The 24,260-nt window shown below is 39.0% G+C and overlaps 2 protein-coding genes across 4 annotated transcripts; one reads left to right on the top strand and one right to left on the bottom strand.

The window, feature by feature from the left end:
- Positions 1 to 3,989: 3,989 nt before the first annotated feature.
- LOC115742760 (ATP-dependent Clp protease ATP-binding subunit CLPT1, chloroplastic) lies at positions 3,990 to 7,625 on the bottom strand. The gene is made up of 6 exons (XM_030677243.2): positions 7,306 to 7,625; positions 7,181 to 7,216; positions 6,936 to 7,045; positions 5,946 to 6,125; positions 4,643 to 4,770; positions 3,990 to 4,547 (listed from the first exon to the last, which is right to left on the bottom strand). Exons 1-6 carry the CDS (start codon positions 7,530 to 7,532, stop codon positions 4,515 to 4,517), a joined length of 714 nt encoding a protein of 237 aa, XP_030533103.1. The 5' UTR covers positions 7,533 to 7,625; the 3' UTR covers positions 3,990 to 4,514.
- A 2,169-nt stretch (positions 7,626 to 9,794) lies between these two features.
- Positions 9,795 to 15,646, top strand: LOC115742729 (65-kDa microtubule-associated protein 3-like). Of its 3 annotated transcripts, none has more exons than XM_030677182.2 (14): positions 9,807 to 9,944; positions 9,987 to 10,011; positions 10,967 to 11,089; positions 11,195 to 11,401; positions 12,177 to 12,428; positions 12,509 to 12,718; positions 12,793 to 12,948; positions 13,048 to 13,207; positions 13,290 to 13,441; positions 13,560 to 13,647; positions 13,791 to 13,864; positions 13,953 to 14,027; positions 14,172 to 14,463; positions 14,914 to 15,646. In XM_030677182.2, the coding sequence occupies exons 3-14, from the start codon at positions 11,018 to 11,020 to the stop codon at positions 15,384 to 15,386; spliced, it is 2,211 nt and encodes a 736-aa protein (XP_030533042.1). In that variant the 5' UTR covers positions 9,807 to 9,944; positions 9,987 to 10,011; positions 10,967 to 11,017; the 3' UTR covers positions 15,387 to 15,646. The 3 variants fall into 3 exon arrangements, with proteins under 3 accessions (XP_030533040.1, XP_030533042.1, XP_030533041.1); XM_030677181.2 differs by having other exon boundaries at positions 9,818 to 9,944; positions 11,008 to 11,089; XM_030677180.2 differs by having other exon boundaries at positions 9,795 to 10,011; positions 11,008 to 11,089.
- The last annotated feature ends 8,614 nt before the right edge of the window (positions 15,647 to 24,260 follow it).

The raw sequence follows: 24,260 nt of genomic DNA, 5'->3' as shown, positions 1-24,260 counted from the left end.
AATGAGAGGGCCATACCCTTATCGTCCTCTTCCTCTTGGTCTTTTCATAATTCCCTTTATCTTTTCTTTATTCGTTTGTGGCTACTAATATGTAATAATGACTCTAGATTAAAGAGCAAGGGAAGAAAATTGACTAGGGTTTGTTGCGCACGGTCAAGGAACACTTGATCGAGGTTTTAGTTCGAAGGTTTTTTTAAATTTTTAGGCTTGATATTAAGAGATAACAGTCCTAATTATGGTGCTTATTTTCTTGTTCTAGCTAGTCAACAGTAACCGCGGAAGCAAATAGAAAATGGGATGATCTTCTTTGTCCTAAATAAGTTCTGGTATGTTATGTTGGAATCCATGATAATGATCCCTGAGTGCATGAAAAATGGTAAGGTTTCAGCAGATGACAACCCACTAAGGACAATGAAGCCCTTACACACAAATCACATTTGACTGGAAATCTAGCACTTTCGATTTGAAAAATAGGGTGTAAAGAAGTATATTTCCACGTATCCCGTGCATGCATCTCAATATAATTGGATCATTCAATTATGCGACGTTTACCCACATCACACATGAGACTACTTAATTCGATGATTCATATGGATCGACGCTGCATACACCCAATAATGAATTACTTCAAAGCAGGATCATAGCGATGCGAAGTACATTAAAATAAGAAATCTCTCGTCATCGCCACCTTATGTCCTATTCATGAGAATAACCACATTGAACATACCTGAACGGGCATATTCATGGAGGACATGAATGGAGGGCAATGGCTAGGGTTTGAGGGAACATTGCCCCAGAAAGTTGACAAGAAGTATGTTCTGCAGATAATTTCATAGTGCTGGAAATGATTTCCCCACCACAACCAAGAAGAAGAAGAAGAAGAAAGAACCCCACTAACTCATTCACCTCACATGGACACTGGACATGGACGGATTTGGGCGTCATCGAGTGTTCATGTAGCTGTAAAAGGAAGGATGACAAATCTCTTTGTTTTGGACGATTTGGCTTTTCCATAATTGGTGGTTTTTCTTTCTTCCTTCCTTCGTTCCTTACTGTTCTTGCTGAATTTGCATTAGTCCCTTCTTTTTAAACCTGTAACCTTTGTTTCTTTTCGCCGACCAATGACTCGGCAATCCGCAAGTGCCCCTTGTCTACTTGTCCCAATATGAATAGCCAACTGCTGTGCTTCACTCCCTCTCCTTTTGACTATATCAGCTCTCAAGCATCATGAATTCTCTCTCTCTCTCTCTCTCTCTCAGATTTTATTTGTGTTTGATTGTACTGATGTGATGCAGTTTGCAATTAACCCCATTCAACTTTGCTTTACCCTTTCAAATTTCGTTCATAACCCACGTACACATGTGCATGGCGCAATAGAAATACAGCGAATGTCCGGTGAAAATATCGCGGAAGATTAATGATGACATGTGCCGATTCGGATATCAATCGTCGAACTTATTTGTTCTTTTTTGTGATAATCTAACTTTACTGGCCAAGAACTAAGATCAAGCCTGAAATGTTGTCCAAAGGTGTGAATCCACGTAACATAGAAAAAAGGGTGACAAGATCGGGTAATAGACATTGAGGAGAACCCCGCAGGCGCCGGGATTTGCAGCCGCCTGAGCCAGAAGAGCAACCAAACACCGCAACGCTGGTTTCGATGATCCAAGAGATCTTCAAACAAATGGTTGGGAACAGTACCCTAACTACGACCCGTTGCTAACCGACTAGACACCCAACGACCGCACTCACTTCTCGCGCCGCGATTGGTCGAGATCATGGCGATCAGGAGGGGGTTGGATCTGAACTGCGATGCGGTGCCGCAGTTTCCATCTATAGCTTCGCTTTACACAGCAAGAATATTAGTCATATAAAAAAAACCATGCTGGATTGACATGTACGATGAATCGTAGAAGATGTTACATCTTTTAGTATAAAATGCAATGAACCCGCTTCTCAAATTCCGTGATCTAACAAGATTTTTTATTCACTCTAGACCATATGTTCATAAAATATATGTCTGCGCATTATTTTAATTCCGTAAACTCGCGGTACAAACTAGGAAATCCGCAATATAAAATGGGGAAAACTCACTTAAGAAAACAATAAATATCCACTTTCATGTGTTCATCAGCTGGACCCGCTACAGACTACATGTGTACATAGGTTTTTTGTTTTCAGGGTCGATTCCAAAATCGACATGTTGTGCTTCCGTGACATCTCCATGTGAGGAGCTCTTACTCGCTTGTGGACGTCGACTCCTCTGGCCATTTCCATCATCTGTCGAGAGTGGAAGATGCGTGCACCCCGAACCTTTGACATCGTGGGACAGTAGCTTCCAATTCCATCACCACCACCACCTTTGACTCGGGAACAGATCTCTAGCCACGCTCGAATTCGGGATCCGAGCTCGCCTCTGCCGACTCGAGGCCGAAGTTGGCCGACACCCACCTAGTCGGGTTAGCCAGCGGCCTCCAAGGACAAGTGCGGCATGCGTCGCACTCAATCGATTGCGCGCATCTAGTCACGCGGGCCGTTCAACTTATCTTCGATTGCTTATGATGAGTCGAAATTCCTCTCTCGCGTCTTTACTCGATCCCCGGTGGAGGTCCTTGTCATAAAAGATTGGACTGTGTACATGAATGAAGATTCTCGAGGGCAATGTAAAGGGATACGTGAGGCTCCCTTTCGACGTCAAAGCACTCCCGATTGTCATGCCTTATCGAATTCATACTTATGAAGCTCATCTGGATCCCACTATCATGAGTGCTTTTTTTGATCAAAAATTCCAAAGACTCTAACTCGATTGTGGTTGAGCTTTGCCAAAAAAAATTAAAAAAAAACTAAGTTGGGGGGACGATATTGCGCGTGAGAGCAAATTAAGAGGGACTCGTGTCCCTCTTTTGCTCGACAGTGCCTTCAAGAAAAGGGAAATGGTCCCGATTTCAGCAATTTCCATACGTTCATCCAGACCATATGCACGTGTGTCATCATCGTCGTACGTCCGCGGTAGACCAAATAATGTTGATCGCCTCGCACGTGCTCGAGCACCCCCACCCCAACCCCCACCCCCCCAAGCGCGCACATGCCCGACATCTCAACTAAGATCAAGACACAAACTGGCCTGGGGGTAGCAATTGCTCGTTAGATGCCACATGATTAACGGGAATTTTTCTCCTTTTGAAAAAGAAGGGGAAAAAAAAGAAAGGAAGCGTTGTTCATGCTTTGGCGTACTACGCACATCCAAATCAAGAGAGGAGAGTAAGTTTTTGAGCTGTTTCTGGTCAGATCACTTTGGGAAAAGTTGTCAGAGGTCATGATTTCAGAGATGGAGGAGAGACCCACAAGCTGGACTGAACAGGGGAATGTTCCACTCTTGTGTTTAGATTCTCGGAACAAGGCAGGTTTAATGATTTGGCTGGTGATATCATGCTGGATGGGGTCTTGAATGTTCCAAAGCAAAGGGTCTGTGCATTTGAATTTTGAGCCTCTGAGGAATTCAGTTTCTGCTCTGAAACACTTTCAAGACCCATCTTCAACCCTAATGGGGGAAAAAGAAAAGGAAGCGGAGATACTTTAAGACACTTGTCATGATGAAGAAGGTGCATTGATTCAAGGGGGCCTTGGGTGCTCTGTTTCTTTCATGCATTATGGGAACGTCCTCGCTTCTGGTGGACCAAAACCTTTCTGATTGCAGAAGAGGAATCTGCGTCGGAGCTCTTTCCCTCTAATCAACTACATGTTGAAAGTCAGAAATACAAAATCAATCCAATATTCAGCTAATTGCATGCGTAATGGGCCAATAATCCGTTCTTCTCTTTTCCCCTGCTTTGATCGAGTTTCTCGCTAGGGTGTCTAGTCAACGTAAATGCAGTTCAACTCGGAATGCAATTCGCACACATCTTTTTCTAAGACCATCTTTCATGCCAAAACCTGCACGATTGGGTCTTTCACCAGCTTAAAACCGTAGCCTCATAGACTGCACATTCTTTTCGGAAAATTCACCAGCATTTGCAATTGCTCAATCCAAAAGCTGAACCAGAATGGTTCACAAAGACATAAAACATGCTTCCTGAATGTGTTCCCAATGCCACACCAACGACATTAAAACACGAGAGTCAAAGAGAAAATCAACCAAGTTTAACCCCTTCATTTCTTTCCAGATTTTGTACGTTCACCAAACACTGTTTAACTGCAACGAGTGAGATTTCTGGTGGACGAGGAAGATGTATGAAATTCATTTCCATTAACAAAAGGTCATCCCCTTTCTCGCAAAAATGCTCACGAGGAAAACAATCCTGCATCCCTACAAAGAGCCGTTGAGAATTGAACAGGAGACCCCCCAAGAGTGAGATGAGACATGTCTATCCTTGATCCTAAAAAAGCTTTGGCAGAATCATTTGAACTTCCAAGCATGCCTCAATCATCTTAAACCTTCTGAGCTTAGAAAGCTGACACCCAGTGGGATCCCCAAGGCAATAATCGAATAGCATCCCTCTTTACCATTTTGAGACTTACTTGTAGCTCAAAATAACATCCTTATCCATCTGCAAGGTACAGAAACAATACTGTTAGTAATGTACATGACGACGACATTGGTCATCAACATGTGTTGCATCGGTCATCAACATGTGTCACTTACAGATTTGCCAAGTTCCTCCGCTTTCTCATCAGTAAAACCCAAGGACGATAGGATCTTGTGACCTGCTGATTCCTTTTCAGACCAAATCCCAAGAAGCAGATGCGTTGTGGTTATTTCTCCACTTTCACCTGAATTTTCCACAGCACTCAGTAAGTACAGCCAGATAAAAATATTTCTTTGCAACAAAGTAGACGCGCGAAACCTATTACAAGTAAAACCAGATCCGTTCAAGCAGCAACTGGGTAGAACTATTGACAGCAAGGGTATTCGTGACAGATTGGACAAGCTGAACACCTGAACCCCACTAAGCAGAGACAGGCTCTCTACCGTTCCATGAATGCTTTGGGATAAGGCTATAGGAGTTGAAATGAGCAGGAGTTTGTCTTCTAAACAGGGAGGATGTGAATCAAATCAACTGGAGGACTACCGGATGTATCATGGGAAATGAAAAGAAGGAGATCCCAATTTTCTGGTACTGTTGATCAAATCACTGCTCTGACTTTGCATAATGCCTCTCTTGACAAGCTAAAACTCCTCGCGATATGTACAATGAAAATATGCATCCAAATAATCTCAAGCAGAGATGCAGTCGATTGATAGAAGCAACTAACGGATGATTTTCAATTGCTTCAACATGGAATACACCCAGTTGGGCAAATGCTTGATATATTTATGTGCTTCTTACAGCTTAAATTTTTGAAAGAAATGGATGCTCAACGGGGTATAAGAGCTTTGTGTCAAAATTCCCAATATCTGCATTCCCTCTTTCTATTTCTCACCGTTACTCCTTCCTATCCTCCATTTATTGTGTGATGTGGTTATGTCAACATCCTGTTCTTCACATGTAAGGTCAGGCTTCCAGGTGAGGAGAAGTGTTAAGATATATACTTGATATACATCCTAGGCACGTTTCATAAAAGATTAAACTTTTAGAGCAAAATAGGTCCTCAACACAAAAGAAAAGAATCTGGTACGGTTAAACATAACCCATTGAAATCACAACATCCATAGATTCCTAAGGAGTAAGTATAAGTCCCATAGCTTGGCCTGCAGTCAGAAGTAGGTTACCAGGAGATAGCTGACTGCCTCACTTAGAGCAGAGAACTATAAATGTCCAACATGTCTCCTACAAGGGAAGTCGAGGAACTATGCGCTCTTTACCCAACCAAAGACTTGACATTCTATCATCTAAGGGTTGCCAAACCCCACCTCTAGGGTTTTAATTGACTGACGATCATCCAACAGATAAAGCAGCCCATACCATTCTAATTGATCTACAAAAGACACATGAAATAAAAAATACCTGACTTTAGTTTTGCATCAACTGCCCAATCAAGGGCTCGCTGCGCTTGCTCTGTCAATGGAGGATGCTCGGGGCTGAAAAAGTACATGTCAGATTTCCCTAGCAAGTTCACCGTTTCCTCTCGTACCTTGAATAGCGTAATTCCATTAGCCCTCAAAAACTTTGCAGCTAGGCTAGTGCCTGAAGTAGGAATTAAATAAACTAGAGTCAGTCCCAAATTTTAACTAAGGGAACTGCATATTTTAGAAGCATTTACAAGGCAGTGAGGAATATATGAAACTGAAGGGAATGCTCCCTTTTTCATTATACAGTTTGAAGCAGCAAAGGAGTATGCTTGTACAAACGGTGACATCAATTTTGGGCAACAAGACTGGAAAAACAACGGCAAATAGTATGACCAAGTTTTTGTTGTGAAATTTACCAATTTGCACAGCAAAAATGATTATAGCGCCAAAATATTTTTTTTAATAATGATGAATGGCGTGATTTGATCAATTTGACTTAGGCCACGAGGAGAAATGACACAATTCCACTAACAATCTAATGGATGGATTATACAGACCTAGTGTCTCATATTCAAACAAAACCCAATAATACTCATTGATTCTTATTTTTCAATAGCTCACTGTTTAATCTCTGTGTTCTCACATAAATTCACTCAATCTCACAGAAAAAACTCTCTATACAATCTTGTCAAACCTCTACTTTCGCCAGCTCATGTCAAACTGACAGCTGACCCTGAACACAAACATATTTCAAGCCTTCTCCTCTAACCAAGCTTCCATGCACTTTGGTCAAATCAGTTTGTATATAATCCAGGCTCAAAGTCAAGACATTAACTTAAATTTTTGTTTACTGCAAAACAAACTTATAGATCCCTCATGGACAAAAGATAATATATTCTCATTCAAACCAGTGGTTGAGCAAAATCTACACCTTTGTGCATGAATATAGATGATATCACAAATTTGAAGTCCAATTATTACTAACCCTCGACCAAAATCCCCATGAGAAGAGCTTCAGTGCCGGTATTTGGATACTTGAGCTTCCTCGCTTCCAACTCCGCCATAGCAAACGACTTGATTGCTCTCGCTGACCATCTAACAATCATCACTCCATTCAAGAAACCCAGAAGTTATAATCAACTATTGACAAACAACAGCACACTCGTTTCTCCTCGATATTGACAATCGCACGTTAAACACACGCACGCACTTGAAAATACTTGAACTCACTTTGGGAGCTTGTCAGTAGCTGCTCTCTCTGGTTTCCTGCGAACCCAAAAGCCAATAAAAAAAAAAAAATGCTAGATTCGAACAAAAAACATCTCCAATCGGAATTACTCGAAGGTTTAATATACCCGGTGGGGAGACTCAGCAAGACCGTCGCCACGGTGGAATTGAATCTGCGAACGAGTTGTCTCGATCGGATAGGAACGACGGAGAGCTTGTTCCCATTGAACGAGCTCGCCAAGCAGCTCGGTCTCCGATTCCACCCGAGCGAGACAGGGGAATCGCGTGCGCTTCTAGGGATTGACTGAGGATTCGAGGGCGAATTTGGGAACACAGAGAGCGAGCGAGCGGCCATTAATCCTCTTCTTCCGATTCCCGGACCGATGCGAATTGGAGATTGTGAGTTTCGCTATCGACGATGATGTTTTTTCAGTTTCAGAGAGCAGTTTCAGTTCTATCTTCGGTTGTTTGGGTCTAATAAGCAAGAGATTATTGAATTAAAATCATATGCAGTAAACAGAATCTGAGCCGTCGAAATTTGAAGAGACACATTTGGAGTCTGCTATTTTTAACGGCTCAAATCTAATTTAATTTATGCTCTATGTTCATTCCAAAGTTTCTCTTAACAGATAATTGGATCACTATTCCTTTTAATGTGTACAATCGATGTTCTCAAGAATTCGGCGCTAATCATGCTATTGATCTGTTTTTCGATTCGCCGAATCTCAATCGTGAAAATGATGGATCTCGATCGAGATGCGTCTTATCTAATATATATGATCTAATCTTCCACGGTATAAATAAATCACTAAAACAAAGGGATAATCGTAAAGGTGCAATCGGATCGAATTGTTAGTCGTGTACCCAATCCAGCGATGATAATCAGTTTTGGGATGGTGGGCCAAGGATGAGTTCGGATCCGCATCCCATGATCTTTACCGGTGGAAGATGAATTTGCTCAGGGAGTACCACAAGAATTTAATTCAATCCCGCACATAACTAAAGATATTTTCATATAGTTACAGAACACGTGATCATTATCACGTCGATCACACACCATCTTAATCATTTTGTTCTCCATATGTTCTCTAAAATGTAACATATCATCATTGTCATTTCCTCTTTCCATATGCATTTTTTTCAAAGGGATAAGTGAGCAGAAAGTTTGAAAAATTATAATGAAAGTGCAATTGAGTCTTCAAATTTATAACCAAAAAAAAAAAAAAATGCAATCAAATTCGAACCACTTATCAAATTGGTGCAATCTACCCAATTTATTAACTCCGTCCAATTTGTCTTACAAAAACTGTTGACATGACTTTTTTATTACTTTCTTATCCTATGTGACGCTAACATGACTAAAATGATATTACTCTGGTCTAAATCTGATTTTTCACTACAAATTCATTTCAACTAAATTAAAACTAAGCAAAATTTGAAAAATACAAAAACTAAAAGAAAAAAAGGGAGGAAGATGCAAGTGAGGGCCTGCAACCCCGATCTAGGCGAGGCTCGCGACACTTGTCTATGCTCACCAAGGGTCACTGGCCCTAGTGGCCCTTCGCGGTGATTGTGGGGGCGGCAGCAGTGCAGTAGCCCTTGCTCATGTGTTTTTTTTTTTTTTTTTTACGTGTTACTTATTTTTGAATATAACTTAATTGAAATTTGGGTAGAAAAAAAAATTAGATTTGGACTAAACGACGTCACTTTAGCCACGTCAACACCACGTATGATTGCTAAAATAATAGAAAAGCCACGTTGATATTTTAAGTTAGCCAAATTGGATGGAGATTAACAGAAAAACTCAATTAAACAAATTTGACAAGTTTTAGAACTTGATTACATTGTTACGACAAGGATTAGAACTTTCACTGCACTTATTCCCATTTGAAATGACAAAGCTAAAGATATCAATTCCTTTGATGAGCAAGCATTTTGGATGTCATCTAATGTAGATAAATGGACATTAAAAAAATCGCGTTTGAAAATGTTATGATTGACTTGGATTAGAATGGAAAAATGACATAAATGGTCAATGAAATTTTGATCTAATATGTAATGTGGTCTATGAATTTTGATCCAATATCCAATATCATTTTTGACCTTTTAATTTGTTTATCATGGTCCCCGAATTTCGATGAAATGCTCAAGATGGTTTTTTGAATATATAAACAATTCGAATAATTTAGGGACTACATTAAATATTTACCAATAGTTCAGAGACTATATCGGACAATTAAAAGTCTTGAGATGACACGGTACATTAGGCCAAAGTCGAGGTTCAAATTGTATTATTCAAAGTTTAGAAATCACATTAACACAATAAATCAAAAATTTGAACTATTTGTGCTGAAATGTCCAAAGAAATCTAGTTCGGAAACACGGATGACAGGAGGCCCATAATTTCACTACGTACGGTGGGCTGTCGGCCCAGGAACGTGGTCGCGTCATTTTTACTTCTGGACGACAGTGCTTACATACGCTCCACTCCACTGTCTTCCGCTAGAGCCTCGACATTTCGCTAAGCTGGCAGCCTCTCATTGGCCGAACCGGGAACCGAAAGGACAAATTCACCCCCAACACCCAAAATTAGTAAACTTAGAAACAAAGTCGAGCCTGACGCCGAAATTTTGAAATTCAAAACTGGTTTGCAGTCGCAGCTCGACTTTACAGTTTGCTCCCCTCACTCAATCGCCATTAAAGTACAAATCCCTCTCATCCGCTCTCAACGGTCCTTTTCCTCCCTCAAAATCGCTCAAACGGTCGCCGATCGATTCCCTTCGGGAAAGCCGAGCTCATTTCGCCGAGGCGATTGGAAGAGCTGCGAGGTTCAGGTACGTCTTCAGATCTCCACCCGCCTCCCCTTCACCCCCTCCTCTAGGAGGCTCCGTTTGTCTGCGAGAGTAGAGAAGATGAAGCCGACTCGGAGGTTGAGCGGATGAAGTAATCTGCATTAGGATCTGAATGAACTCTTCCAGTCGTGATTACATTCCGTATATCGCTGGAGTCTGGATTTGGTGTTTTAAGTTCATTTGGTGGTTGTCGCGTGAAAGGTGAATCCGTAGAAGTTTAGATAATGGCGTGCCGCGTGAGATTGAGCTGGAGAGAATGCTCGTATGCTCCGTCGAACTCAGTGCTATCGAGAGATTTGCACGACGCGTGCGATGTGAAGTGGAGGTCAAGATAATTCCGAACTTGGAAGGGCTGGACATTTTTAGTTTCTATCTTTTCAAATTGCGATACCATGGATAACGCAATAATTGGCTGATAGACGAATATATAAGCAATTTATCGGATAAAAATGGGGTCGAAAAGAACCACCTAGCTCATGCTCTTTGTCAGTAATTATTATAGCTTGATCTTCCTCCTTGTGGAGCAGTATAACTCATGCTTCTTCTGTAGCCCTCAGAGCATTTCTTAACTGTTGTAGTTGCTTCAAAGAAACTAGATGAAGTAATAAAACCCATATTTCCACCTTTCTTTTTTCTTATGATGTTCGTAATCCTGGCGTGAGAATGTGAATTCACATTTATAGATAAAATATCTGATTCAGTGCGAGCAAGGCACAATCAAATAATCAGGATAGAGACAGAATCAAATACGATGGAATGCGTGTATTCATTGAAAGTTTCTGCTGCATAGAATGGAAGTATTCTGGAAAAACTTCTGGATTAAGCTCAATCTCGTAAGGCATAGAAAGCTGAAAAACGGGTAGTATTGAAAGCTTATCGCTCAAACTTGTGTTGATGACGTCTACTTCTTGCTGGCTTTGTACCTATCATGATGTAGTGTTCAGCTCCAAAGATAACTGAGAGTAACTGCGTGTGCAGTTCTTTGGCAATGTCTAACCTCCTAAATGATCCATTGTTCAAAAAGGAGACAACATGTGGAACACTTCTATACGAACTCCAGGTTTTTCAACAATATCATCTATTGTCATTCGTTAACTAAATTCGAAGATCAAATTGTGTTAACCCATACACTAGTTTGATTTATTCGCTTAAACCAAATGCACAGGTAATCTGGGATGAAATTGGAGAATCAGATGCTGATAAGGATAAAATGCTGCAAGAGCTTGAACAAGAATGTCTAGAAGTATACAGAAGAAAGGTAGACAAGTCTAACCAATCCAGAGCCCGCCTACGACAGGCAATTGCTGACTCTGAAGCGGAACTAGCAGCCATCTGTTCGGCATTGGGGGAGAGACCATTACATACAAAGCAGGTGGATATCATGAAATTGTTTACAAACATTTTTCTCCTTGAGATATCAATTCTAGTCTCTGCATATGGCTAGTTTTTTTTGGTAAAAAAAAAAAAAAAAGATTGTGATGCTAGGAAGTGCACTCTCTGATGTATGCAAGCTCTTTATTGTTGTATTGATTAATTTGACACATGTATTGTATTTTATCTAACAAGCTAGGGAATTCAATCTTCCTGTCAGTGAATATACTCCTCTCACAATTGAAAAGCACTGCAAGGATCTGAAAACAGTTATAACAACCTACTTTCAGTCTCTGAAGCCTAAAACCATACCATTACCCATAGCCCCCAGTCCTCCAAAAAATTTCTTATTATAAGAATCCAACCCCATGGCACACACCACTCTCGCCTGTGTCTGCACACAAAACACAAAGGAAAGGGATAAGCCAGAGAGTTATGTGCTTGATTAGAAGAACAATATCTGAGAAAATGAGACTACAGAGTTTGTGCATGCTTTCGTCTGGATGGAACAGAAGAATTTGGAAAGCGAGAGTTAGAGTAATGTCTGCTGTCATAAAAATGAGTGAAAAACCTGCAGCAGTTACCAATTAATTATTGAGGCCATTTGGTGATTGTTACGGCAGAAAATATCTGTAACCCTTTCGATGATGTCTTCATTGGGTTTTATCAGAAATTGACCGCATCTTCTGTAATATTTTCATCATCGCCAAGCTTTTATTGCGGAATAGAATTTGCTATTATTCAAGAGAAATATTAGTGGCATTCTTTTTCATCAGCCTGACCAAAATGTTGGAAGCTTGAAAGAAGAATTCAAGAAAATTCTACCACAATTAGAGGAGATGAGAAGAATGAAATGTGAAAGAAGAAATCAGTTTCTTGATGTTTTGGAGCAAATCCAGAGAATTAAGACTGAAATATGTGGATCCCTCGACCCGACTCCTTCTAAAACAAGATTGGATGAGACGGACTTATCATCAAGGAAGCTTGAAGAACTCCATAGAGAGCTTTATGAACTTCAAAAAGAGAAGGTTCACTGAGTTTATCTAGTCAGTCATTTCTTTAGTACTGCACGGAGATATTCTAACTTTCCTCCTTTTCTCTTACACAGGCTGAGCGCTTGAGGCTGGTCCAAGACCATTTGTTTACAGTAAAAGCTTTGTGTTTAGTGCTTGATCAGGATTTTAATCAGATCGTTTCTGAGGTCCATGCCAGTTTAGCTGACCCTGAAGGACACATGGATATGAGTGACAGTACAATTCAAAAGTTGGCTACTGCAATACACAAACTTCGAGAAACGAAGCTTCAGAGGATGCAGAGGGTAACTATTTATTTGGACTATTCGTCTTGTTCATCCCTAGTTTTTGGCTTTAAGATTGTTTTTCATTTGGCCAGCTTCAAGATCTTGCAACTACCATGCTGGAGTTATGGAACTTGATGGATACCCCAATTGAAGAGCAGCAGATGTTTCAGAACATTACCAGCAATATAGCTGCATCAGAACATGAAATAACTGAACCCAAAATGCTTTCTGAAGACATCATCAATTATGTGAGTCACTTTCTTTTATAACAGAATTCAGATCTTAGGCTTTGCCGTTGTTTAACGTTTCAAATAGATCTGTTCCTGGATTAATAAGATGCTGTGCAGGTTGCAGAAGAAGTAGCTCGTTTGGAGGAGTTCAAGTTGAGCAAAATGAAGGAGCTTGTTTTGAAGAAGAGATCAGAACTAGAGGAGATATGTAGGAAGACTCATTTAATCCCAGAAGCTGACACTGGGATGGAATATGCTATTGAAGCTGTAGAGTCTGGTAATATGTCGTTTTCTCGGATTTAATCCAGATGCCTTCAATTTGAAATGGCTCATGGCTGTACATATATCATTTGGTGTAGGGGCTGTTGATGCTGCTTGCGTCCTTGAGCAGATTGAACTTCGAATTGCTGAAGTGAAGGAGGAAGCATTGAACCGTAAAGAATTGCTTGAAAAAGTTGAGAAATGGTTGGCTGCTTGTGATGAAGAGTGCTGGCTTGAGGAATATAACAGGGTGAGGTGTCTTTGGATATCGTTTATTGATTCATTCAGTTTTTTTTTTTTTAGGGGGGGGTCAGTAATTGATTCCTTAAGATGCACTTCCTTAATTGCGGCTGTTATTTGACATTCAGGATGAGAATAGGTATAATGCTGGAAGAGGAGCCCATCTTACTCTGAAGCGTGCTGAGAAAGCTCGTTCATTGGTTAACAAACTACCAGGTATCAAGTGCAACAATGTTCTCGGCCTCCATCGTCTAGATGTAATGAGCATCAAGGATCAACATGAGTCATACTGCATTCATATCTTAAGATAGTTTAACCAAACTAACTTCATACTATACAAACTATATCTGGTGGAACAGCGATGGTAGAGACACTGACTGCAAAGACACTGGCTTGGGAGAGGGAGAGAGGCATTGAGTTCTCATATGATGGGGTACGGAAACTTGAAGCCTTCAGGAAACTATTATTCTCTTCGAACTTATCTGTATTTTCTTACATCCTTGTTGTATGCTTCTATGCAGATTCGCCTCCTCTCTATGCTGGAAGAATATACCATTTTGCGACAAGAGAGAGAGCAAGAACAACGTAGACTACGAGTATGAATATGAAAAATTATTTTGTATTATATAAATTATGAATTTAATCCGAGTCTTAATTGATTAGACTCAGAAATAGGTTCTTTCCGGCTGAGTGTTCTTCTTGGTATGTAATGAGATTGCAAATAATTGTTCATTTTTCAGGATCAAAAGAAACTTCAGGGCCAGCTGATTGCGGAACAAGAGGCACTTTATGGATCAAAGCCAAGCCCCTCAAAGACTCAGTTGGTCAAGAAAGCTCCTCGGATGTCAACTGGTGGTGCAAGCAGTAGAAGACTCTCACTTGGAGGTGTAACTCTTCATACTCCCAAACCCGATCCATTGCGTTCAATGAAAGCTACTCCTAATGCACGCCCACTTCGTAAGAGCGACCGTGTAAACCAAGTCGACCAACTGAACCACTACAAGGACAATGGCCAAGCAGCATTATCAGCAAGTAAGTATCTTTCTACTGATACACTTGCTGATCAAATGAGATGATTATAATTCAAAAAAGGGTAGTAAGTTAAATAATGTGAGTCAGCTACAACTAGTGTGCTACCTCCCTGACAATTAGATGAAGGCAACATTTGAGCAGAAAGATGTGCGAAACTTTGTGCTTTTCCGCAAGTGCACACATTTCAAAGAATGTTTGCCTTTCTGGTTTTGTAGCCATCAAACTTAGTAGAATTCTTGCTTTCTAGTGAACTATTTCTTGAAGAGAAATTTCCATGCTAAACTCATCAGATAGAGAACTAGTTAAACAAAGTCATTAACAAAATCAACTTACGCAAGGGTTATTCGTCTTGGAAAAGAGACGAGAGCGTCCGATCTTTTCTGCAAATTTCAAAGTCTCCACAGGATAACATATTACAGTGCTTTTATATTTTTGTCAATGTTTGCATAGGTAGAAGAGGGTTGGATGTTGCTGGTCTCCCACTAAAAAAGCTCTCACTTGATGCTGTAATGGCTGGTGAACCTGATTCACCAATGATAAGGAAACCCTTCTCACCGGTGTCACCTGCCGTGACAATGAAGATGAGCTCGACAAACGCGATGGACAATACATTGGTGAGACAGGATGAACCATTGCAGAAAATCTTTTCTAGTAACAACAATGTGTTCAGTACCCCATTGAAGACTACTACCATGAATGGTGAAGAGAACCGGACTCCAAAAGTCATGGCAATTCCCGTTCCAACTACACCTTCCACAATTTCAATCCCCATGCAAACAACAAGTACACCAGCAGTGGTGTCGCTGCCCTTGGGTGCAAACTTAGTCAAGGAGATTGCTGAAGAGATAGAATACTCATTTGAGGAGCGAAGAGCTGGGTTTGTGCTTCCTAGAGAGAATATAAAGCCAATGATCCAAGTCTGACCAAAAATATTTGGGGGTTTACTGTAATTAAGATTGTTCTATTGCTTGTCGGTCGACCTTGGTTTCTCTTTCTCATTTTTGGTATTTGAGATGTTCAAGTCAATTGTAATTGGCTGTACTGTCTAGAAAAATTTGACGTACACCTAGTTTGTAATTCTTTCCGCATGGGAACCTCCGATTTCCATCAGGTTCTACTACATGCATCGAAAAAAACTGCTTGATGCATCAAGAAATTGGAGCTCCTTTTCGAGATTAATGTTTCTGAAAGTGCTCATCTGTCACTGTATGTCAAAACAACGTACTGAAGGGAGTGGACCGACCGATACCAATCCTCCTGGGACCCGAGCAGAGGCAATCAAGGTTGACAGTCCCTCATTGTAGAGAAGGAGCGATCCTGGACTGATCCAGAACTCTCCGGCGTCACCAAAAAATTTGTTATGGTCGAAACGGATTATCCATGAAAACAATCCTGAATTGCATCTTCTTCCTTATCATATAAACTTGATAAGTTACCATGTTACAAACTGAGGATGACGCGGTGACGTCAATGACATTTTGGAAGTCCTCCAAGGAAATTGCGACGCCTCTGTCCGCAAATTGCAAGAATCACGCCACAGGTTCACGGGATTAGACGCTCAACTCGGAAACGGGTACAATCAAAACCCTGATCATTCATATCTTCAATTTAAGGGCCGGTTCTTGCATAATCCAAATCACAGATGGACCGGGCGAATAGTCGCCGTTGATCATGTGACCCCTCTTTCACCGGAAATGTCTGCGACCAAATATCTTTCACCGAAGGCATGGAGCATTCGGATTTGTTCATTAACCGGGTTCTTCTCCTCCTTCCTTGGTTTCCCACGTTCGAATCTGCAAGGCTGCAACTTCTGATCTTCCACAGACCCTGTTGCTCAACTCCATGAGCAATCGCCATTGCCAGATCGCGGCTCAGCCAGATCTGGCAAACTCCAAATGTGGAGGGTCGACGGTCAATCTTCATGGCCGTCAAGCTCGAAGCCGCTAGACTTCAAGCCATAATCAATAAAGGGTCGTCCAAAATACCAAAGTTACAAAAGAAGGGACGACATTGAACCTGAATTTCGTGAAGTAGCCATGTTTTAACAAAACCTATTTGACTAGTCTACCATACCACCTTTTTTTTTTTTGTGGTAATTCTCCTGTTTTTTTTTAGAGAAAATTTCGAATAAGAGCATGAAATGTCGTCATTTTTTCAAACGAGAGTCCGAAGGAGGCCTTATTTCATATAAAGGTTTGAAGTGCTCTCATTTTCTCAAATAAAATACCGCAGTGAAGTTTGTTTCAAATAAAAGCATGAAGTTGCTATGTTAGTTAAAAAAAAAAAGGGTATGACCTCATTGGGATCAAGAGCATTTTCACCATTTACTTTTTTTTATATTTTATTTTTCCTTTTTTTCCATTCTTTTTTTCTTTTTCTATTTTTTTTCTTTCCTTTTCGCTGGTGGCCGGTCTTAGGCGATAGCCAACCACAAATCGACCATGGGCAATGCCTAAAGAGGGTTGGGAGAGGGTCGCCCTTGTCGGATCTAGCAAGGGCCACCATCGCCAAGCAGGCCTCTCCTAGGTGACTCTCGCTAGATCTCGTCGAGGTTTGCCTTGTCCGTGGCCGGTGAGGACTTGGGCGAGGCAACCCTTGCCAGTGGGTGGCAACGGTTGCCGACTGCAGCAAAAGGAAAAAGAAATGAGAAAATGGAAAAGCATTTTATCGTCTCCTTCAAAATGCTGATGGTGACAAACGACGCTCTTGATCGAGGATTATACATTGAACCGGGTGTACGCATTCCTCAACAAGGAAAAAGCGTGCGAAAATTTCCCTACATTTTGAGGAGGAAGAGATCGTGATGAGTCTTGCATAGTCATTCAACGCATTTTAGTGGCCATAAAATTCTGATTAACGTGTTCATACCCATCTAGACTTTGCTGCCTTTGTTAGCTATAAAGTAATTCAATTATGAGAAAATCCATAATCAAAGGATCTTAGATTTTCATGGTTTATTCATGACTAGAGAGATTAAGGCAATTATTCATAGCAATAGCCTTGAGAATGGAATAACCTCGTGAAAGCAATAATCTTGAGAATGCGATTGAGGCATAAATTGAAGAAACGAAGAAATATGATTTCTCTCTCTTAATATGTGCCGTCCATCAAAGCACATTATATCTTCATAAAAATTGCAACTTCTGATATTCTATTTCCATAAAAGTTTCAAATTTTCAGAGCCAATACGTTTTTCCTTTTAGCATTTACATAAGGTTTGCACTATTTTCACCCCTTTATTGGCTCCCGATATATTCTTTTACATCGAATTTACTACATTATCCCTTACGGGTCTCACTCATGACTTAAGATTTTTCAACTTTTTTTCTTCTTTTTCATTTTTTTGTATTCTACTAGAGACAAAACTACTCATGCTCCTGTCTACCAATATTTATTAAGGTTAAACGTGAGGTGCACCATTGATTACAGACAAATTACCTTTTTTTTTTGGCTTTTTGTCTTTTTTCCCCTCCATTTGGAACAAAATTGGTGTACCTCTCTTGCAAAAAATAGTTTACTTGGTAGATAGCTAAGTAACAATTGTGTTTCTGAAAAAAAAAAAAAAGCTAATTGTTCTATTAATTAGTTATATATTTTCTTAATCCTTTTTTTTACTATGAAACTATTTTTGAAAAATACTTAAGCAAAAGTAAGAGGATAATTTACGAGTAGATTGTGTATAAATCATACATCAACTGTGATATTTCATTTTCGAGTAAATTTCCGTAAATTTGATAAAAAAATATAAGTTGCAAAATTCGCGATCATGAGGATAATTTAAATGAAATAAAGTTAATAATTTGCACATAAGAACTGACATTCTTTACTCTAATTTGCATGAAATTCATACCAAAACTTGCGGTCCAATTATTTTCTTTTCACTATCCAAATGGAGTTTAGTATCACAAACCACACCTTGTATTAGCCATTGGGTTTTCATTTCACCGTCTCTATGCATGAGATGTTGGAAAAATATTGGAGGAAATGGAATAACAATGTAGTCGGATTTTGAGGTTTGTAATCACTCTCTTTTATAATCAATTTGTCCCACAAAGTTACTATAGGTTTCTGGAAAATTTCCTTCGGGATACAACAAAGTGACGGTGAAAATCTTGGATAACAATTTTAGTAAATCTCCTAAAATTCTCTGCAAAATAATGAAATGATGGCTGCCTCTCTTTTGAAGGAAAACAAAAAAATGAAAGTAATCGTGGAAAATGAATAGAACTGTTCATTATATAATACTAACAGAACACACCTCCCGGTGTCCGAACCGCCCATATGAACGCACCTATTCATGTCCGAAAAATCGCAATTCGAACATGACCGTTCGTGTTTGCTAACCGCCATTCATGTGTGATAATTGCCATTTGAACACAACCATTCGTGTATGATAATCGACATTCGGATACAACTATTCATGTCCGAACAGTCACAATTTCAAAATAAAAAAATATTCGCGCATCCCCACGTGGGTATAGTAAGGTCTAGCCCACCCACTCATTTCTCTATTTGAAAGACTATAATAGCCTTATCATATTTAAAGTGTTTTGCACTCTCTTATCCATCCTATGTGTGACAAGGAAAATACCTTATTTGTTTGTTATACAAACAAATACCAACAATCTCCCACTTTATTTATAAAACAAATATTTTCTGATAATATATATTTAAAATTTAAAATAAGATATAGCCAAAATTTCATGAGATCAATATATATACATGAATGTCTCTTTTGAGTTAAACCTTCATTTAGTGTAAGTATCTCAAAGCTCTATCAAAATCACAAGTAGCTACTAGCTTTAAACTTGTTATTTTTAGTAATAGTACCGGACTTACCGCACATATACTAACCTCTTGTTTCAACAAGAAGTTTGTAATTTACTTAGCACAATTATGACCTTGTGCTTGTACCTTTTCATAAGCTCTTTGGAAAGTAACCATAACTTTCATAAGAAGCGGCATCACTTCTAAGTTCATATAGGTGAAGTATCTATCAAGTGTTTTTGTTACTTTTAAACATGATACATTAATGTATTATACTTCATTAAGAATATAATTTAGTCTCTAAAAACGTAACAAACGATACTAATTCCTCATGTCGGGGCTAATATTAATATCACACAATCACTTTCAGTAACTTATTATTACCTATTAAACAATATAACTAGTGATATACTAGTATTTGGTTGGGTTATCATTACTGGTGATTTTTATTAAATGGTTCAGCCCCATATCTTTTGAGCTCATTATTACTACCACTCTTGGCAGTCCTTTGTGAAAGGGTTAGCCAGATTCTTGCTTGACCTTACATAGGCAATTGACAATTGTAATGATACCATCTTGAATCAATTACTTTATGTACTCATGTCTTAGACTAATATGCCTAGACTTACCATTATAGTTGATATTATAAGCTCTTGCCAAAGTAGCCTAACTATCATAATGGATAGAAATATGAGATATATGATTAGGCCGCAATTTGATGTCCAACAACAAATTCCTAGTCCACTCGGCCTCTTTCCCAACTGTTCCTAAAGTAATAAATTCTTATTCCATTGTTAAGTGAAATACACAAGTTTGTTTCTTGCTCGCCAAGATACAACACATCCTCCTAATGTGAAAATCCATCTAGAGGTGGAGTGTTTTTCTCCTACGCTTGTATCCAACTAGCATCGGTGTATCCTTCTAGTACATCCGAATAATTATTATAGAACAATCATAAATCTTTTGTTCTTTTAAGATAGCCAAAAATTCTGGTAACAACATTCTAATATTCTATATTTGGATTACTAGTGCATCTACTCAACTTACACAGAGAAAAGCAATGTTAGGTCTAGTACAATGCATCGCGTACATTAAAGATCCTATAAAACTCACAAAGTTGTGCTTCTGCCCTACCAGAATTATAATTTAACTTTGCATTGGGATCAAATAGAGTACTCAACACTTTGTAACCAAGATGCTGGAATTCATTTAACATTTTTTCAATGTAATCTCCTTGGCTCAAAGAGTAACCCACATTATGCTTTTTAACTTTGATGCCCAATATAGTATCTATTTCACTCAAATCTTTTATTTTAAAATTCGAAATTATATACTTTTTAGTCTCATTGACTCCAATCACATTGGTTCCAAAAATAAGCATATCATCAACGTATAAGCAAACCAAGGCCTCATAGTCTTTAGGGAACTTAGAGTAAGTTTGAAACCAATGGACAGTATGATTGAATCAAATTTTCATGCCATTACTTTGGAGCTTGCTTATGTCTATAAAGAGATTTAATCAAGTTACACACTTTCTTTTCATTCCCAAGAAGTGCAAAATCCTCTGGCTATTCCATATAAATTTCCTCATTTAAATATCTATTTAAGAAAGCAATTTTACATCTATTTGATGAAAGTAAAGATCATAAATAGATGCTAAAGCAAATAAAATTCGAATAGATGTTATACGTGTTACAGGAGCATACGTGTGAAAATAATCTATTCTTTCCTTTTGCCTAAATCCTTGGACCACTAACCTAGCCTTAAAAGCTTGGATAGTACCATTAGAATTATACTTTTTTCTGAAAACCCATTTACACCCAATAAGAGTCGATCTTTTTGGTAAATCAGCTAATACCCAAGTATTATTAGACATAATCAAATCCATTTAGCCATTTATAGCTCTTTTCCAAAAAGAAGCATCTTTAGAAAACATTGCTTTGCTTCATCAAAGCTTTTAGGATCCTCTTCTAAGTTTATTAATAATAAGAGGTATTTATTTATTATGTTATTATCTTTGTCTCATTTAACAAGGAAAACATGAGTAACAAAGTCAACCTAAATCTTTCAATTTTCTCGCTCTAATACTTCTCCTTGGTTCAATCATATTTTTCGAATTCTTTGTTTCCTTCTCATGAGAATCTACTTGTATTTCTATTGGTCTTGAATTATTATTTTCAATAATTTCAAAGTCCATATAACACTTATTCTCATAGAATTCAACATTTCTTGATTCCACTATGACATTTGACAAAATCAAGAAATCTATAAACTTTATTATTTTCATCATATTCAAGGAAAACACTTTTAATAGCTCTAGGACCAAGCTTTGTTCTCTTAAGGTCCAGTACTCTATAATAAGCCAAACACCTCCGCACTTTAAGATATGACAAGTTTGGTTTTTTACCTTTCCACAATTCATATGGACTTACGTTATTCTTCTTGGATGGTATTCTGTTATGAATATGATGTGCAGTAAGTAATGTTTCACCGCATAAATTAATTACTAGCTTTGAATTAGAAAGCATACAATTAACCATTTCTCTAAGACATCTATTTTTCCTCTCAGCCAAACCATTCTACTGTGGAGTGTATGGTGCTGAAGTTTGATGAATAATACAATGTTCTTCACAAAATGATTAAAATTCATTGAAGAAATCTTCACCACCTCTATCAGAACGTAGAACTTTAATTTTTCTTTCCAATTGATTTTTTACTTCAGCCTTATATCTCTTAAACATGGTTTCATCTTTCAATCTTAGGATATAAACGTACAAATACCTACCGCAATCATCCACTTAGGTTAAACTACCTTTTACCACCACGAGTTAACATTTTATTGAATTCGCATATATCACTATGCACCAAATTTAATAAATTCGAGTTTCTTTTTGTACTCAGAAAAGGCCTCTTCGTTAATTTAGACTTAGCACAAATTTCACATTTATTTAATTCACCATTAAAATTGATCAAGTCTACTTTTTTTATATTTTTCATAGCGGCATTACTGCTCTTGTTTTCTTCCTAACCTTCTCTCTCTAAAATGACCACACCCAAAGTCACAGTTTCTACCTCCCCTACCAGGAACCAATCGAAGGAGGTCACCTCAAAACAAATGACATATGATCTTTAAAATATCAAGCCAACCTATAGATTGAATGAAAGAACTATCTCAAGTGATCACAATTTGTCAAGAAGAACCCGAAAGGCAAAGGAAAACTCAGCCATCTACTTGGGACAAGACATAAGAAAGGAGATCCCGATTTCGATACGTGGGATGAGGCTAATTCCATGATCATGTCATGGCTATGGAATTTCATGGAACCAGCCGTAAGCGATACTTGTATGTTTCTATCGACAGCAATGGAGATCCGGGATTCCATTCAACGGACGTACTCAAAGGCTCGTGATGCAGCATGGGTGTATGAAATTAAGGTAAAAACCAATGTAATGAAGAAAGGAGGTAAGATTGTTGCCAAGTATGCTAATTCTCTGCAGAATTTATGGCAAAAACTCGATCATTATTGGGTATTCCGGCTTCGGTATCCGGAAGATGCAGCTATTTTGAAGAAATTTATTGAAAAGGATCGAGTCTATGATTTCTTTCAACCAAGTTAGAATTCAGGTGGCAAGGAGGAAGTGCCATAATTGGAGGAAACAATTTCCTTTATCCGAGCAAAAGAAAATCATCAATTTGTCATGCTCGAACCACAAGCAATAGAAGAGTTAGCCTTGACAATCAGAAAGGTTGATGAAAAGGGCGACCCGCCAAGGAAAGACAACCGAGACACCTTGTGGTGTGCCTACTGCAAGAACCCGAGACATACAAATGAGCAGTATTGGAAATTGAATGGCAAACCAACTACTTCAGGCCGAGAGTGGTTGAATTGGCAACACAGCCAAGGCCCTAGGTTCCCCTAACTGAGCAAGCTAGTTATGAAGAAGTTTAGGAGAAAACAACCTTCAATAGTGAGAAGATTGAAAAATATAAGAAGTTTGTTAGGGTCTCTTAAGAAATCCTTTGGTGCATGCTCACCGGCACTCTTAGGTAATTCTTGAGTTATTAATTCAGGAACTACTAATCATATGACTTACATCTGATCACATTTCTACACCTTGTCCTAGCAATAGGAAGATTATTGTGGAAAATGAGTCTGTTACTACTGTTGCAGGAATTGGAGATGTCTTTATTACACCTAAACTTATCCTTAAAGATGTCCTTTATTAACACCGTTTCCAACGACTCCGCTCTGATTCTGGCGGCCGGTAGTATCGGTCCTCGGAGTATCCTGACACCTGCCTAGATGTTCCCTTGATTTGATCCCCCACTTCCACTCGAGAGAGTAGATGTTGTCGGCGCACCACTTGCAAGCGGATATTCTTTTTGTCTTAACAATGGTTGATTGGACGAACTGGGTTTGGACAACAATCCTACCTCCATAACAGCAATCATCGGTTTGAGAACGTCAGAGAGATGGTTGACCACGTGGTTAGCAAACTCATTAAGATGTTTCTCAAACATCCTCTTCATAGTAGCCACCAAAATAGGGCCTGGGGCCAACTACTTCGTTTAGTTGTGAGTATGTTCCCGTGGTATGTCACCGAGAACTTCAGTGGAAACAACATTGACATTAACCTGGTTATCAATCACCGACCGCTATGGAGATTGATTCTCGTCGGTGGTGCCACCTTAATTCTTGGTTCTAACTATCAATAATTCCTCAAATCAAACCACGAATTGTCTCACCGGGTGTGTCAAAAAGATATTTTGCCGAAAATGTCCACGACGAAAGATCTTTCACCGAATGCGTGGAGCTTTTCGGATTTGATGATTAATCGGATTCTTGTAGCAATTCTGGAGAGGAAGTAAACAAATGGGCTAAAGATATATTTAACAATAAAGATAGATACGATAAAAGTAAGGCAAATAAGATAAATTGCAGAGCAAAAGTGATAAATGTTGTTGATTGTAGATCTTTTACAAAGATTTGTCTTTGACTATACATAGTTAAGTACAAGGTACAACTGTC

The sequence above is a fragment of the Rhodamnia argentea genome, chromosome 10, assembly GCF_020921035.1.
Source record: "Rhodamnia argentea isolate NSW1041297 chromosome 10, ASM2092103v1, whole genome shotgun sequence".
NCBI lineage: Eukaryota > Viridiplantae > Streptophyta > Magnoliopsida > Myrtales > Myrtaceae > Rhodamnia > Rhodamnia argentea.
Note: the sequence above shows the minus strand (reverse complement) of the source record. Positions and strands in the feature narration are given on the sequence as shown.

What these genes read in the sequence shown, in the direction of transcription:
- LOC115742760 (XM_030677243.2), bottom strand. Translation starts at nt 7,532, where the DNA reads ATGGCCGCTCGCTCGCTCTCTGTGTTCCCAAATTCGCCCTCGAATCCT. An exon ending in CATGGGGATTTTGGTCGAGG is followed by an intron (nt 6,126 to 6,935) that starts GTTAGTAATAAT and finishes TTCCTACTTCAG; the next exon opens with GCACTAGCCTAGCTGCAAAG. An exon ending in CGGAGGAACTTGGCAAATCT is followed by an intron (nt 4,548 to 4,642) that starts GTAAGTGACACA and finishes TGTACCTTGCAG; the next exon opens with ATGGATAAGGATGTTATTTT.
- LOC115742729 (XM_030677180.2), top strand. Translation starts at nt 11,018, where the DNA reads ATGTCTAACCTCCTAAATGATCCATTGTTCAAAAAGGAGACAACATGT. An exon ending in AGCTTCAGAGGATGCAGAGG is followed by an intron (nt 12,719 to 12,792) that starts GTAACTATTTAT and finishes TCATTTGGCCAG; the next exon opens with CTTCAAGATCTTGCAACTAC. An exon ending in GGCTTGAGGAATATAACAGG is followed by an intron (nt 13,442 to 13,559) that starts GTGAGGTGTCTT and finishes TTTGACATTCAG; the next exon opens with GATGAGAATAGGTATAATGC.